Here is a 17,571-nt window from a genome sequence, read left to right on the forward strand (position 1 = left end):
AAGAAAACTTTCCATTGAAAAATGGAAAAGAAATCTGTCAGTTATGCCATATAGAAATAGAAATTTCACTTTGCGTTTGTCTGTCGATTTTATAGTGACCTTCGGAAGAAATACATTAAAGATTATTTGACAGGGATGTAAGCTTGTAAGCTTGTAATTGTAAACTTTCGTATATATTGTAATGACTAAGGACGAATCTCATATATTAAATCTTTCACTTTTAATTAAACATGCACTAGCCAAACGGAATGAGCTGTTTAAAGAACGTGTAACTTCCTGTGTGTAACAGTATGTTATACATACATATATGTAGAATACTCTCTTGTATATAGGCCGGGATCCTTTTAACAAACTAACACACATTTAACCTAACCCGAATGAAACTTCTGGCATAGTTACTATATACACCACTGTGTGGAGCTTACGGGTCACATGATGTTCAAAATGGCGGTAGTCCTGAAATGTGGGCGTGTTAGCATAAGTATCTAATAAAGGTGGAAAACAAGGCCTAGAAGCGGATGTAGCTATTTGGAGTTTCCAAGACGAGTAGGACCCAATCATGCCGACTGCAACAGTCACTGTCAGGTAGCAAAGCTGCGGTGCTGACTTCTGCTGAACACTATGATCAATTTTAACTCGCTGGCCTCACTAGCAGTAGCAGTCACCCTGTAGTCAGCAAATGTATTTATTAAAATACTTAATGAGTTGAAGGTTGAATTTAGAATCGTACGATCAAATAAGACTTGGACGGTTTTGTGTTGATATTACCAAAAGCGCCTGCTAGGATAATATGATAAATGACGATTATCATCACCATTACCATTTGACTACAACCCCACGTAGACACATATTCTTAGATCAGACGTATCGTAAATCTGTTTGTTTTTTTGTTTTTGATGTAAAAAGTCTAATCCAAACGAAAATTGATAGCAAAGAAACCCAAGGTGTATGATGGAAGTAGTGAATTGTGATGGATCTCAATAGGTATGTATAGTTAATCTGAGGGACTTCATCTGTAGGGGCGGTGGGGTAGCCTAGTGGTTAAAGCGTTGGCTCGTCACGCCAAAGACCCGGGTTCGAATCCCCACATGGGTACAATGTGTAAAGCCCTTTTCTGGTGCCCCTAGCCGTGATGTTGCTTGAATATTGCTAAAAGTGGTATAAAACCAAACTCAGTCAGTCATCTTCATCTGTACCACATACATGTAGTCAAGAAGTCAATGTGCATTTTTTTCTGTCATTGTGTGAACAATATCTGTGCAATATAGCTGGTCTGTCATCTTGTCTGGTGTGATGAACTTATCAGCATAATGACTTGTCTGGTATGTGATTAACCCATCATCATAATCATGATGTAGTATGGGTTAACCTGAAGTTTTGTGGGAACTACTATGTGTTTTCCTCATCAACCCCCCCACGTTTCTACTTTCAAAGTACAGTTAATTATGCTGTGAATCAATTTTTTGTTGTAGGGAGGTGAAGAACAAAGACACAGGGATTGATCTGACCGTGCCCACATTCAAGCATATCTCTGGTTTATTGTCATCAACATATATTTATCAAGTTGTTGCAGTTTCCAATCTAACTTTCTTCAAATCCCCCAAGCACAAGGAATCAGACACTGTGCAGTTTATGGTAGGTAATTGTGTACACATTGGTCTGAACACAGAGGAATAGGCAAGGGAAGAGATTTGTTATTTTTAACACAGATTGACAAAATATGGATGTTATCACCCATGTGAATTTTAAATTTGGAAAAGGTGTAATGCAATATGGGTCAAGTGTCATTTTATACATTAGGCCAGATCAAACAGCTTATTGCTGGGACATACTGACTATAAGGGTGCTTGACTTTTATTTAAGAATGATTCACATGCATTTATGTAGAATTTCAAACTATGTGCCCTTGGCACTAATGGCAGGCAAATTAATTGGGAAAAACTAATAATTTATTTCAGATTTTGGAATTGTTGTTAAAGGTTTAATTGATCAATTTAGGAGATATTTCAACTTTGCATTCATTGCAGTAATGAAAGAATAAGTGCTGAAGTATTTTTGGGAAGCACTGTATTGGTCCTGTCATCAGTGAAGTCGAAGTCAACTCTACAAAGCTGTAACATTGGTTCTTGTTGGTTGTAACTATCACTACATAACTTGGAAATTTGAGATTCATATTTATACATTTTCATCCAAGAAGGCTTCTGAAAATGCACACATTACAATTTGCTGTTTTCAGTTGAATGACCACTAGACTACTACCCTATGACTACTGCAAAAATCATACAGAAATAATGTTAGAATGTTTTATAATGTGTGCAGATAATGTCTCGTTTTCACATTCAAAGTTAGAGGGAAATTTCTGCTTATAATTAATTTGTAATATATTAAACCCTCAGGAAGAGATTACATTTTTAATTATTATGTTAATTTTAAATAAGCCATGCATACTTACATGCATATTATTTATATTTTTAGGTTGAAAGAAAGTTTACTGACTTTGAGGACTTGTTCAACAAACTGAATGAGAAGTTTTCTGGCACTGTCTTCCCTCCCCTGCCCAAGAAGGTTCTCCTTATGAATGATGCTACTGCCCGAAGTCGTCGTGCCGATCTGGAGCACTTCCTCAAATTCCTGGCAACAGTTCCAAAGGTTGCCACATCCTCAGTTGTACTGGAGTTCCTAGGTAACCATGTCACCACAAATACAGGCTTTCATGTGAAATTAAATTGTTTTTTGGGGGGTTCACAATATCTTCAAAATTTAGAAACATATTTTTGATGTTATAAAAATAGCATTAACATATTTTTCAGAATTCACACAACAAAGAAATACCTATGTCATAATTAACATAATAACCTGATCACAGGATTGTCACTGAAATATTAGAAGGAAATTCAATTATGATTAACTTTTAAAAGATATTGCCAACAGAAACCAGACCTGTCTTTTATCTTTGTCAACTTTTTATCAAAATATCAAACATGACATACCATTGCAAGAAATTGTAATGAAAACAGTAATTGTGTTGACACAGCATACCCAAAACATGATCTAAACATTCCAAACTGAAACAGTTTCATACCTTTGCTTGAGGATACAATTTGTAATGTTGTCAAGATATTCGCAACCTGTAATAGAAATGTGTACAGTACAACCAGAAATTATTGAGAATTTAAAGATTGTAATTTTTAAAAATAATTCACTCATTACTCACGTATTAAATGTGAATATTAGCAGAAAATAACTCCAGATTCAAAGGCAGGTGAACAGTTAGTATTTTGTCAAGTCACCATGGGCAGCAATGCAGGCTTCAATGCGGCGGGGCATACTACTGATCAAAGAAGTTAGAAAGTCGTGGTCCATGCTGTCCCAATATCGGACCACCTCTTCTTTCATTTCAGCAATATTAGTCAGATTTTCTTATTGACACTTTCCTTCATAAGTCCCCAAACATTTTCTATTGGATTTAGGTCAGGGCTATAGCTTGGCCAATCTAATAATGTCATATTTTGGGTCCGAAACCAGGCCTGTGAATGCTTTGAACGATGTTTTGGGTCGTTGTCCTGCTGGAAAATCCAAAAATTTCCATAGAACACGTGATGGAAGTAAATGTCCCTCGAGAATATCTGTGTACCGGTCACTGTTCATATTCCCTTCAAATACACAGAGGGGTGTTGCCCCTAACACAGAAATGCCACCCCACATGTTAAATTTCGGACTGTACTTTGGGCGCTGATACAAAGGTTTATTAGTTTGTTTGGTCCAGAATTTCAGTGTATTAGGAAACAGCCACACAGAACTTTCATCTGAGAAAATCACATTGTCCCAGTTAAAATTTCTATGCTGTAAGCACCAGTTCAACCTTCGCTCCTTTTGTTCAGGTTTCATGATCGGTGATGGAATTCCTTGACTTTTCTGCCAACCCATTGCATGCAGCTCAGTTCTAATTGTCTCCTTACAGACAGCCACAGTTCCTCTATCAATCATATCCAGCCTTCAGTTTTCTAAACTCCTTCGTTTGTTTTTAGAAACAAGAATACCAAGCCGCCTCCTGTCACCGACAGTCAATTTTCTGGGCCTACCTGCGCCTCCCTGGTGCTCAATGCCATATCCATTTGCAATATTTTTCAAAACACGATAAACAGTGGACAAAGGGATGCCTGTTCTACTTGAAATCATGTTAGCTGATCTGTTGTCCTTGTTATAATACTCTAAAATCAACTTCCTCTTCTCTAAATCATCCATCCATCACTGAAAATGTCGTCTGCTAGCAAGTAAACAAAGGGGCATAACTCTTCACAAACTAATGAAAAAGGATTAACGGAGTTGTCTCTCTTGAATGAAACCAAGCACTTGATAGCTGGTTAAGGTTGTTTATACTAGAAATCCAATTAAACATATTCCTAATATTCTCAATATTTTCTGGTCATACTATATATGTTGCCTGTGATTTGGATAGGTTTATGTGTTAGCTGTGATTTAGATAGGTGTGTGTGTTACCTGTGATTTGGATAGGTTTATGTGTTACCTGGCATTTGGATAGGTTTATGTGTTACCTGTGATTTGGATAGGTTTATGTGTTAGCTGTGATTTAGATAGGTGTGTGTGTTACCTGTGATTTAGATAGGTGTATGTGTTACCTGGCATTTGGTTAGGTGTATGTGTTACCTGGCATGCAGGTAGATTCATGTGGTGTGTATGACTGATTTCAGGTGTGGGCGCAATGAAAGCAGGGACTTTTAGGAAAGGGGATATCAGTGATGGTGGTGCTGAAGACAGCAGTGAGAAGACAGAAACGAAAGATGACAACGTAGAGGATCAAGGGTAGCTATGGGGCCAACAGTAAACTGACTCACACACACTCATTATTTGCTTGTCACACCAAAGACTCAGGTTCTCAGTAATTCACCAAATGGCTCCTACATGTGAGGCCTATTTCAGGCTCATTGTGAGATTGATGGACTATTGCTAAGAGCAGTGTAAAACCAAAATTGCTCACCACCTCTATACTTCAGATATGATGTACAACCTCATAATAAGTCATACTTGTGATTGTTTTGAATTTTGATGCCAAATGTTCACATATTTGGGTATTTGGTTTTGCAGGGCTGAAGCAAGTTTGTTTGATGATGAAGATAAGCAGGAGGGAGCCGAGCTGTTTGCTGATTTGGACACAGCTGATGGAGGAGAAGACAGTAGGTCATACACTTGCTGGGCTGAGTAGTTGGATCAAGCCTTTCACGGTCTAGCTACAGTGGCCAGGCTTGATGTGCAAGAAAATAATTTGAGTTTCTCCCAACATCATGCACTGGATTGTCTGGTCCAGACGCTGTTATTTACAAGCTGCCATCATATAGCTGAAATATTGATTAGTGGGTGTTAACCAACACACCAAATTATATACAGAGACACAGTTATGATCAGAGTTGGTCGTGGTACACTTAACTAAAAGTATTTGTATCGGGGGTGTCATTGGACCTCCTTATGCTCATTTCATTATTTTATTATTTCATTCTGTTTTCATTTCATTATTTTATTATTTCATTCTGTTTGCCCATTTTATTGTTCCATTCTGATGGGTTTGGTTTTCATTGTCAGAGTTATCTCCCATGGACATTTCAAAATGTGATCATTTTCACTTATCACCATTCTTCCCTTTATCATGACCTGCCTTCTACATAACATGAATAAAACTGCATGGTATTATTACCATTGTATTTTTAGTGCTGAGGCCAGACTAATTTTATTTCTTGTTTTACAACTCCGACGGTCATATTTTTTCAAGAATAAGAAAATAAAATATAAATGAATTTACCCGCTCAAAAATTAAATCCTAATGTTTGTATTGGCCAAAAATGTAAACTTACAAGAATTTTTTTTGCCCCATATACACTTCATAAATTGCCAAAAGTATTAGACATGTGGTTATGTATAACAAGAATCCATTCTGGGATTGTGGTGTTGTAGCATCAACTCAGCTGTTTGAAGCACAAGACTTTGGTGGAGGGATAACAGAAGAAGATGCCTCACTGTTCCTCCCTGATGCTGTTGTTGATAAACCTGTCACTGTACCTGCTAGCACAGATGAAACAGATCCCTCACTATTTCAGTAAGCAACTCAATAGAAAGTAAAGTGTTAGTTTATGGACATATGGGGTGCTAGTGAACTTGTGATCACAGTTTAATTATTGCAACTGAATTATCCCGTAAGTCACTCCTTAATACAAGTATGGGTTGTTGAAGATCAGTTCTAACCTGGATGATTTTACAGGGATTATGAGAGTGTCATTATTTTCAGTACTTTGGTTCATCACTCCACTGACCCCATTTGCGCATCAAAACCCTCCCAAAATGACGATGACATTTATACTTGAAACATTCTGATTTTTGGTCCATCTTAAAAGATCATGGTTTCCCATTCAGGTTCACACTGATTGTGTTTCAAGGTTTGATAGTACCATTTCTCCTACGTTTAATTGACACTGAAATATATAAGAAATACTGTTCAAAGAAGCAATGAACCGAAATCGCTCACTCACTCATTATGTTCATGTATGGTTTACACTGAATGAACTGAATACTGAAATATGCAAATACTGAATACTGAAATATGCAGTGTTTCTTCATGCAGTTCATGGCATGTGTTTCCTTTCAGAGTGTTCATGTTTTTAAGCAGTAAATGTTAATCAACATAGTACCCTTTTTTCAGAATTGATGAGGATCTTCAACACTTAATGAAAACGGAGATCACCAAGAAGTCAAAGAAGAAACAAGAAGAGACAACAGGAGAAGCTGACACAGTTAAACCCAAGCCAGGTCTCAAACCTAAGCCTGGTCTTAAACCCAAACCAGGTCTCAAACCCAAACCAGGTGTCAAACCAAAGACAGAGAGCAAGCCTGAATCTGATGAAAAAACACAAGATAAATCAGGTTTAAGTAGTGACGATATTTTATCCTATATTCAACAAAATACGGTGGGAGAGGATGAGGATGTGGATTTATTTTCATGAGTAATGAAGAATGTGGAGCTCATCGTAGACATGGTGTCTCATTGGTTGAGCATTCTCCTAATCCTGTGGTTATTCGTTGGCTCAAGAAACTGACAGTTTAATATTAAACACTTTTTCCCCAAATTTAGTTTCAATAAATGAAAGCAATAAATGAACTTTAATTGACCTCATTCATATATCTCATTCATCAAGGTTGTATTGGAACACTCATTTGTTTGTTAATTGTTTTCCCCTACATACTGGCGTATAGAAATGGATTGAAAATGTGTATAATGTACATTGAGATTGTGAGTGTTACGAATATTTGTTACAAATGTTAAAAACATAATTCCAAACTGCTGAATCTGCTGAAACTAGTATCCTACGAGAACAAATCCTACTTGAGGCTTTGACCTCCCAGACTAATTTGTTTTATTCTTCTATTGGAGATTATGGAAAAATTAGAGTTTTATTAAATTCTGTGTTTCTGTTATTTTGAAACTGTTTTCATTTGTATCTGTGTTGTTAGTGTCAAGGAGATCTTTCAGATGATTTGTTTCTTTTCCCATCAGCAATGAATATATAAAACAAGAATATTGGTCTTTCCTTATTTTATGATGTTAAGAAAGAATTTATTCTCCAGTTTTACTAATTTCATATAAAATATTTATGTGGTGGTCAGCAAGACTGATAATGTCACAATTATGTTTTATTAATAGAATATTTTCAGCTTAAATCACAATCATGGATGTATATTTTTAGCAAACACATTAACCTGGTGTTTCATTGTATGTATGTAAAGTAGTGTGTATAAAATGAAAAGCTGATAATCAGTACCGTACTGTGGTAAGAGTGTACCGTTCCACCCCTAATAATCAATACCGTACTGTGGTAAGAGTGTACAGTTCCACCCCTAATAATCAGTACCGTACTGTGGTAAGAGTGTACCGTTCCACCCCTAATAATAAATAAGTAATCTCTAATGCCGCTGTGGTAAGAGTGTACTGTGGTAAGAGTGTACCGTTCCACCCACTAATAATCAATACCGTACTGTGGTAAGAGTGTACCGTTCCCCCTACCACCCCCCCTAATAATCAATACCGTACTGTGGTAAGAGTGTACCGTTCCACCCCTAATAATCAATACCGTACCGCTCCACCTCTAATAATCAATACCGCTGTGGTAAGAGTGTACCGTTCCACCCCTAATAATCAATACCGTACTGTGGTAAGAGTGTACAGTTCCACCCCTAATAATCAATACCGTACTGTGGTAAGAGTGTACCGTTCAACCCCTAATAATCAATACCGTACTGTGGTAAGAGTGTACCGTTCCACCCCTAATAATCAATACCGTACTGTGGTAAGAGTGTACCGTTCCACCCCTAATAATCAATACCGTACTGTGGTAAGAGTGTACCGTTCCACCCCTAATAATCAATACCGTACTGTGGTAAGAGTGTACCGTTCAACCCCTAATAATCAGTACCGTACTGTGGTAAGAGTGTACCGTTCCACCCCTAATAATCAATACCGTACTGTGGTAAGAGTGTACCGTTCCACCCCTAATAATCAATACCGTACTGTGGTAAAAGTTTACCGTTCCACCCCTAATAATCAATACCGTACAGTGGTAAGAGCGTGTACCGTTCCACCCCTAATAATCATCCTCGTTATCATCATTCTGTTATGATACACGGGACCCATCTGACACCATAGCTTCGTTGTTTTAAGTATGGTTCAAATGACACATCAGTCATATTACCCTAACATTGTATTAAATAGCACTGAAGCACTGAATGGTTATATTCAGTTGAACAAATTGTTATTTAGAGTTTGGAGTCTTCCAGATCCTAGACTAATATCTACCGGTAATCTGTGAAATTGACATATTTTACAGAAAAATACAATTCCTAATTTATCATTTGATCATAATAAGAAGGAGCCCAGACACAGAAGCCCTCTCTTTTCATCCTGAAACTGTGGTAATCTAGACTTGCCACATGTTCTAGACTGGAATGGACTGTATTGGGTATGTTTGTTTCTGGGACTGGTCTTTATCTCTAAGGTAGCACGTAATAGCAAAAAGCCTCCGTATGATACTCATTTTTTAGCATTAGAGAAGATATACTCTGCCAATGTGTAAATATCTGCCCTGACGTCTTCCATTTACTGTCCCGCACACTAGCACAATACTCAAGATCGGCAGGTGTCAAGACAGTCCCATACCTCTTCCATATACTGTCCTGCTTCAGAAAGAACTCTCAAACTGTCAAGTACCTCCTGCTTCAGAGTTCAGAGATCATGGGCAGACAGTCCGGTACCTCTTCCATATACTGTCCTGCTTCAGAGTTCACAGGCAGACAGTCCGGTACCTCTTCCATATACTGTCCTGCTTCAGAGTTCACAGGCAGACAGTCCGGTACCTCTTCCATGTTGTGTCCTGCTTCAGAGTTCACAGGCAGACGGTCCGGTACCTCTTCCATGTTGTGTCCTGCTTCAGAGTTCACAGGCAGACAGTCCGGTACCTCTTCCATGTTGTGTCCTGCTTCAGAGTTCACAGGCAGACAGTCCGGTACCTCTTCCATGTTGTGTCCTGCTTCAGAGTTCACAGGCAGACAGTCTGGTACCTCTTCCATGTTGTCCTGCTTCAGAGTTCACAGGCAGACAGTCCGGTACCTCTTCCATATACCTTCCTGCATCAAGGACCACTCGTAAGTTGTTTCAAGTGTGCCAAGTCTGTCATTTTCACAAATGAAGGAAATTTTACAAGATCATTTCAGCTGAATAATAGGAGAAGAAATAGAGACTTTGCATGTTATGGCATCTTTGGTATTTGGTAAAAATATATTTAATTCTTTGTTATCCCCTGCAAAACATGTTGTGGGGGATATTAAAATGGACTCTGTCTGTGCGTGCATGCGTTTGTCTTTTCTGGAGCAGAACTCTAAAACCGTTCACTATTTCTTCACCAAACTTCGCACATGGATAGATCTGGTGGTGTACTGGTGCCTTTTGGTAGATTTGGTATTCTGAATCAAATATTTTGGCGTTTCCATGGCAACAAGTTTGACGTAGACTGAAATTGGTGGTAGTGCTCTTTTCTGGAGCAGAACTCTAAAACTGTTCAGTGTTACTTCACCAAACTTGGCACATACATACATCTGGTGGTGTACTGGTGCCTTTTGGTAGTTTTGGTATTCTGAATTAAATATTTTTGGCGTTTCCATGGCAACAAGTTTGACTTAGATTGAAATTGGTGGTTGTGCTCTTTTCCGTAGCAGAACTCTAAAACCGTTCACTATTTCTTCACCAAACGTGGCACATAGATTGGTCTAGTGGTGTACTTGTGCCTTTTGGTAGTTTTGGAATTCTGAATAAAATATTTCTGGTGTTTCCATGGCAACAAATTTGACTTAGATTGAAATTGGTGGTAATGCTCTTTTCCACGGCTGAACTCTAAAACCGCTCACTATTTCTTGACCAAACTTGGCGCCTAGATTGGTCTTGTGGTGTACTGGTGCCTTTTGGTTTTCTGAATTAAGTATTTTTTGGCGTTTCCATGGCAACAAGTTTAACTTAGACTGAAATTGGTGGTAGTGCTCTTTTCCAGAGCAGAACTCTAAAACCGTTTTTCTTCACCAAATATGGCACATAGATTGGTCTAGTGGTGTACTGGTGCCTTTTGGTACCGTTCAGTGTTTCTTCACCAAACTTGGCACATACATACATCTGGTGGTGTACTGGTGCCTTTTGGTAGTTTTGGTATTCTGAATTAAATATTTTTGGCGTTTCCATGGCAACAAGTTTGACTTAGATTGAAACTGGTGGTAGTGCTCCTTTCTGAAGCAGAACTTTCAAAACCTTTCAATACTCTCCTTCAATTTTTTTTATATACACACCAAAACATTTGACATAATCATAACTCGTAGACATATTCATGAAGAGTATTTTGCCATTGCGGTGGATATTGATGACTTATTCTTGTTTTCTATAAATGGTTTTGACTTGTCCTGATTTACTTATTTTTTAGTCATAATAGATGCCAGAATTTCATGAGGCATTTAACAGAATATTAGTAATAAAAGTCCATTTGTAAGCACACTGATTGAAGTGTGAAGAAAAAACTAAATGTTATGTCAAGCTTCAAGGGATGCAGTAAACACAAAGCTTTGAGATCACAGCTGGTGGATTACAGCCATAAACCCATGTAAGCTAAACAGTGTTGAGTTTGTTGATGAAATACCTGGTGTTCATCTTTTCCTTCAAGAATATGCTGTAAAATATATATAGGAACATTGCAGATCACCGTGTGTTTTTGAGTTTTCAGCATTGTTTGTCACAACATCCACATTTTCCTGCCATCATCATCAGAACTTGTACTGCTGTGTGTTATTTCTCAATAGTTTACCAGGCGGTGGGTCAGTCTAGTGGTTGAAGTGTTAGCTCGTCATGTTGAAAACCCGGGTTCGATTCCCCACATGGGTACAGTGTGAAGCCCATTTCTGGTGTACCCAGTCATGATATTGCTGGAATATTGCTAAAAGTGGCGTAAAACTAAACTCACTCACTCGCTCCACAGTTTACGAATGTTGCTTTTTAAGTTAGAGATATTATATTTGTATTGACATCATAAGACACTTGTTGTAACACATCATACAGGCAGGAGCTTTAATGAATGCCATTCATGCAGAGAACAAACATGTCATTAAATCTGTGCCAAAACCATCCTCGATAATCTCCAGGGTATACGTTACGATCACTCTCCACAGTATACCCTGGATGCATCCGCGTCTTGGCCCAATGATTTTATTACCTCCCTTGGCTAGCTTTTTATCCAGTCAGGTGTCTACGCTGGGAAGTTGAGCGACCCAATCACAACTCACTTTCGCTTCTTAAATTATCTAACCGTTTAAACTTGGTAACACAATTGATGCAGAGGTACTCTGAAAGATGTAGAAGGAGTTCTTTTATATATTTTTTGAAAGTTTCTGATCTGTCAATTTGTCTGTATTATATCCCCAAATGCTGAGTGGTACTGCGAACAAACATTCGCGACTGCGACCGCTATCTTTGTTGACACTGTCAAGCTCGGATGTAACGTCGGCTTATCTGACTGGCTGCTGTGAGAATGCAGAGCCAGCAAAGGGAGGTAATATAATTATGGGGCCAAACCGTGGATGTATCCAGGGTATAGTGGAGAGTGATCGTAACGTATATCATGGAGATTATCGAGGATGTGCCCAAACCTGATTGACATTATTGCTTTACGGCAAATGCTACTGAGTAGTAGTTTAGTGTCTTTACATTTAAATGTCAACTTGTTAAATAGAAATAAAGTTAGAAGTGAAAAATGTTTTCATCTTTTTTGGCCTACCTGGCTGTAAATTCATGAAGTTGTGATGTGTTTGGTTTGTGATCTGTCATTGTCTGTAAACATCTATCATCAGATATGGCCAATACTATACTATTCACACTTTGCTAAGGATCAAATCATTGATTCAACAGAAAACTATAATGTGGGGTCAAATTTAGTTTAAATATCTAAGCCTATTGTAAGCATTGATCCTAGGTTCCAGTATGTCACTGCATCTTGTGGATCCCATACCTGCTACTGACAGGTGTTGTGTACTTGTCATGGACTCATTCCATGATTTTCAAACTGGTTGATTGGTGCCATAAAAACCATTTTTATGGTTACTCATGTATCAAGTGCATACGGTTAGCTTGAAGTGGCTGTTTTCCTAAAGATGTGTTACCATATCATTATTTATCCAGTTTTAAATGGATACAATTTAAAATAATTAATCTACGTTTAAGTAAAGTTGTGAATGTTTGTGATCCTTAGCAAAGTGTGAATAGTATATATGAGACTGAAAGTTTGCATGTGTAGCAGCCATTACATTTCTGAGTCACAATTACTGGGATTTGAACTATGGACCTTCCGATCCACGCCTTGTCAACATGACCAAAGATTTTTACCACGTCAGCTGACGAGGTAAAGAAATTGTCTGTGGAATGACTCCATGCCCTGCTACACATGCATGTTTTCACCAACAAAATCTGAAGAGTTTGATCTGATTTTCAGTTTGGTCACCATCTTTGAAAACCTCCAATTCACTTTCAGTATATCAGGGATCACCACAGTCAGGGCTGCTCTGGGGTCACAGAGGTGAGGTGAAATTGGGTTTAACGTCGTGCTTGAGAATATTTCGCTCATATGACAACGTGCATGCATGTGTATGTGTATGTGCTGCTGCTTGTACTAGCCCAGACTTAAGCTGGTTTTATAGTGCTAGCGATACCATGCCGCAGTGAAACATGAATACCCCACTCAGACACATTATACTGACTCCGAGCCGACCAGTCCTTCTTGTACCCATTAATGCCAAACGCGAGGCAGGGACCAACAAGTACCATATTTTAACGTCTTTTGGTATGACGCGGTCGGGGATCGAACCCCCGACCTTCCGCTCTCCGGGCGGACGCTCTAACCACTACACCACGGAGGCTGTCTGGGTTGCTCTGAGCAACCATGTGACAGGTGGAGAAAATGGAGAAGAGACATTATGAAAAATTGAGATATCAGTGTTCATGTCAAGTTCAGTACATACATTTATAACTTTAATAATTAATAAGAATTCAAAATGTTATTCATGAAAATATATTTGCAACATCGGACCAGCTGTCCTAATTTGAAATAGAATGATTAAAGTTTGAACCATATTATGTTCAAGTCCGCTTTGAGCAATATTCCAAGCCCTCTAGCTAATCATTCCATAGCAATGGCACATACATGTGGTGACATAGCATGTTCTATTGTTTTATTGTGTGACTAGTGGACAAGCACCTGTCATGGTTGACTGCACATACGTCTGTAATTTGTTTCCTATACATAAAGAGAGTGCAGCAGCAGCTGGCCATCATTGAATCACATGCAGTTTTCATTGTTTGTCAATCACATATATATATATATGCTGACATTGCAGTTTGCAAAGGATGGGCACATTTGGGAATTTGGCACTTCATGTTCTTTACTGTAAATGTATCTGAAAGTGTATCACTACATAAGTTCGTCATAGATCTGTCCCAGACATATCCCCTCAGTAAACAGACCACTGTACCAGCCATATCCCCTCAGTAAACAGACCACTGTACCAGCCATATCCCCTCAGTAAACAGACCACTGTCCCAGACATATCCCACTGTCTCCTCAGTAAACAGACCACTGTACCAGCCATATCCCCTCAGTAAACAGACCACTGTCACAGACATTTCCCACTGTCTCCTCAGTAAACAGACCACGGTACCAGACATATCCCCGCAGTAAACAGACCACTGTACCAGACATATCCCCTCAGTAAACAGACCACTGTACCAGACCAGAGACCATATATATTATATGGTCTCTGACCAGACATATCCTACTGTCCCCTCAGAAAACAGACCACTGTATCAGACATATCCCATCAGTAAACAGACCACTGTACCAGACCAGAGACCATATATATTATATGGTCTCTGACCAGACATATCCTACTGTCCCCTCAGTAAACAGACCACTGTATCAGACATATCCCACTGTCCCCTCAGTAAACAGACCACTGTACCAGACATATCCCCTCAGTAAACAGACCACTGTCCCAGACATATCCCCTCAGTAAACAGACCACTGTACCAGACATATCCCATCAGTAAACAGACCACTGTCCCAGACATATCCCCTCAGTAAACAGACCACTGTACCAGACATATCCCCTCAGTAAACAGACCACTGTACCAGACATATCCCCTCAGTAAACAGACCACTGTCCCAGACATATCCCCTCAGTAAACAGACCACTGTCCCAGACATATCCCCTCAGTAAACAGACCACTGTACCAGACATATCCCATCAGTAAACAGACCACGGTACCAGACATATCCCCTCAGTAAACAGACCACAGTACCAGACATATCCCCTCAGTAAACAGACCCTGTACAAGACATATCCCCTCAGTAAACAGACCACTGTACTAGACATATCCCCTCAGTAAACAGACCACTGTACCAGACATATCCCCTCAGTAAACAGACCATTGTACTAGACATATCCCATCAGTAAACAGACCACTGTCCCAGACATATCCCACTGTCTCCTCAGTAAACAGACCACTGTACCAGACATATCCCTCAGTAAACAGACCACTGTACCAGACATATCCCCTCAGTAAACAGACCACTGTACCAGACCAGAGACCATATATATTATATGGTCTCTGACCAGACATATCCTACTGTCCCCTCACTAAACAGACCACTGTATCAGACATATCCCACTGTCCCCTCAGTAAACAGACCACTGTACCAGACATATCCTACTTTCTACAGGCTACACTATGTGATACATTCAACCACACACCCAGTAAACAGACCACCTTCACTTGATGCAGTTCATAAGTAGTCCAGATATGCCATTTAGGTTATATGCATAAAATATAAGCATGAATATTAGCGTTCTGTTCATGCTTGTGTGTTGTTTGTGATGGTTTTTTGGGAAGAATAGTTGTAGCAAGCGTTTCTTTCGATTATTTTTGTATCCCTACATCCCTTATTGTCATAACACAAATCCTGGGGAGTGGATTGCATGATGTCGCCTGATAATATCAATTGTAAGGGGTGTGTTGGGTAGCCTAGAGGTTAAAGCATTCGCTCGTCATGTTGAAGGCCCAGGTTCGATTCCCACACACAGATACAACGTGTTAAGCCCATTTTCCGCCGTGATATTTCTGGAATATTGCCAAAGTGGCGTAATATCCACCCACTCGCTTAGTTTTAAACCAAATGCAGGCATAATATGTATGCTTTGCAACATAGACATTCAGTACTTCTCTTAAATCACAAGACCCTTGAAGATCCGGGTTAGAATTGGTCTTCAGCAACCCTCATAAGAGGCGACTAACGGGATCGAGTGAGCAGGCTCGCTGACTTGGTTGACACATGTCATCGCATCCCAATTGGTTAGACCGATGCTCATGCTGTTGACCACTGAACTGTCTGGCCTAGATTCGATTATTTATAGACTGCAGCCATATAACTGGAATATTGCTGAATGCAGAAACTGGACTCACTCGCTTACTCACTTAAACCACAACACCTTATTTCCTCATTTCAGATAACTCACTAGTGTCCCGATTCTAAATGGCTCATGTCTTTCTTGAATAATGGTTTGTTGTCGTATTTCTTTTATATTTCGCATTTGTTAATAATTTGGGGTTTGTTGCTTTGAAGTGAGCATGATTGTGTCATTAATGATGTCATTATCTCGAGGCAAGTACGAGGATGTATTCAAAATACCACTTTCAGTAACTATTATACTTCCGTGGCTCATTTCACCCCGGAAGCGTGAGTCATATATGGATCAACACGATGCTTGTGTACCGCCTTGTTCCCCTAACTCTGTTCAGTCTGTTGCATAATTTTTGTTTCAATCAAGAGATGTGTGAAGTTCTTGAAAGGTATTTAGAAGATGGACGAACACGAATGCATTTTTCAAGATAAAGGAGCAAGAATAAGCCCTTAAACATCGTGTAAAGAATAAAAAGAAGTTCGACATAAAAACGTGACATGAATTCAAGTGAATGACTGAGTTTAGTTTTACGCAGTTTTTGCAATACTAGTATTCCAACAATATCACGGCGGGAGACATCACACATTGTGCCCATGTGGGAAATCGAACCCGGGTCTTCGGCGTGACGAGCGAACGCTTTAACCACTAGGCTACCCCACCGCCCTCATGTATTCAAGAGATGTGTGGCTACAAAAGTTGCAGATGGATATTTTTTTTATCCCATGTTCTTCTCATTGCTTGTTTCGAGGTTTTGTCCTAAAACGTTTTCTGACTGTTTGTATGATAAGATAACAAACGGTTAAACTGTTTTCTTTCTTTTTTTAACTCCGTGGTGCCCAAGCCAAAGAGCGGGTGGCTGGTGATTTGGTCCGCTGCTTTTGTTTGTTTGTTTGTATGTATGTTTGTTTGTGTGTTGTTTAATGCCGCACTCAGCAATATTCCAGCTATATGGCGGCGGTCTGTAAATGAAGTCTAGTGATCAACAGCATGAGCATCGATCTTCACAACTTGGATACGATGACATGTGTCAACCAAGTCAGCGAGCCTGACCACTCGATCCTGTCAGTCACCTTTTACGACAAGCATAGTTTGCTGAAGACCAATTCTAACCCGGATCTTCATGGGTCAGATACGCTCCAGCGTGAGCTGCACAGACAGTACTTGATGTCACCCTGCCTGGCGTTCGGCATTATTGGGATAAAACACGGATTGTTCGGTACTCTGTCTGGTCTGAGAGTAGGGTACCCAAGTTAAGCTGCATACGGCAGCTCGGTGGGATAGCGGACTAATACACGCAGCGGAGGCGCACGCATTAATGTACGTCGCTGTAGAGTGCGACAAACAGACATACTTATCATAATCATATTCAGTTACCAGGCGCAGAGAGTCTAAATGATGGTTAAGCCAGATGACAATTAATTATGTGTATGCCAAGGATTGACTGGTCACGGGAGGATTGACTTGGAAGACAGA

At 39.4% G+C, this 17,571-nt stretch overlaps 1 protein-coding gene across 1 annotated transcript; it reads left to right on the forward strand.

The window, feature by feature from the left end:
- Positions 1 to 439: 439 nt before the first annotated feature.
- Positions 440 to 7,482, forward strand: LOC124269992 (HCLS1-binding protein 3-like). Its single transcript, XM_046705004.1, has 7 exons — positions 440 to 585; positions 1,473 to 1,635; positions 2,476 to 2,683; positions 4,713 to 4,824; positions 5,107 to 5,195; positions 5,968 to 6,109; positions 6,710 to 7,482. The coding sequence occupies exons 1-7, from the start codon at positions 560 to 562 to the stop codon at positions 7,008 to 7,010; spliced, it is 1,041 nt and encodes a 346-aa protein (XP_046560960.1). The 5' UTR covers positions 440 to 559; the 3' UTR covers positions 7,011 to 7,482.
- Positions 7,483 to 17,571: the final 10,089 nt, after the last annotated feature.

This window comes from Haliotis rubra, unplaced genomic scaffold, assembly GCF_003918875.1.
Source record: "Haliotis rubra isolate DU_JTF1 unplaced genomic scaffold, ASM391887v1 Scf149, whole genome shotgun sequence".
Lineage (NCBI taxonomy): Eukaryota > Metazoa > Mollusca > Gastropoda > Lepetellida > Haliotidae > Haliotis > Haliotis rubra.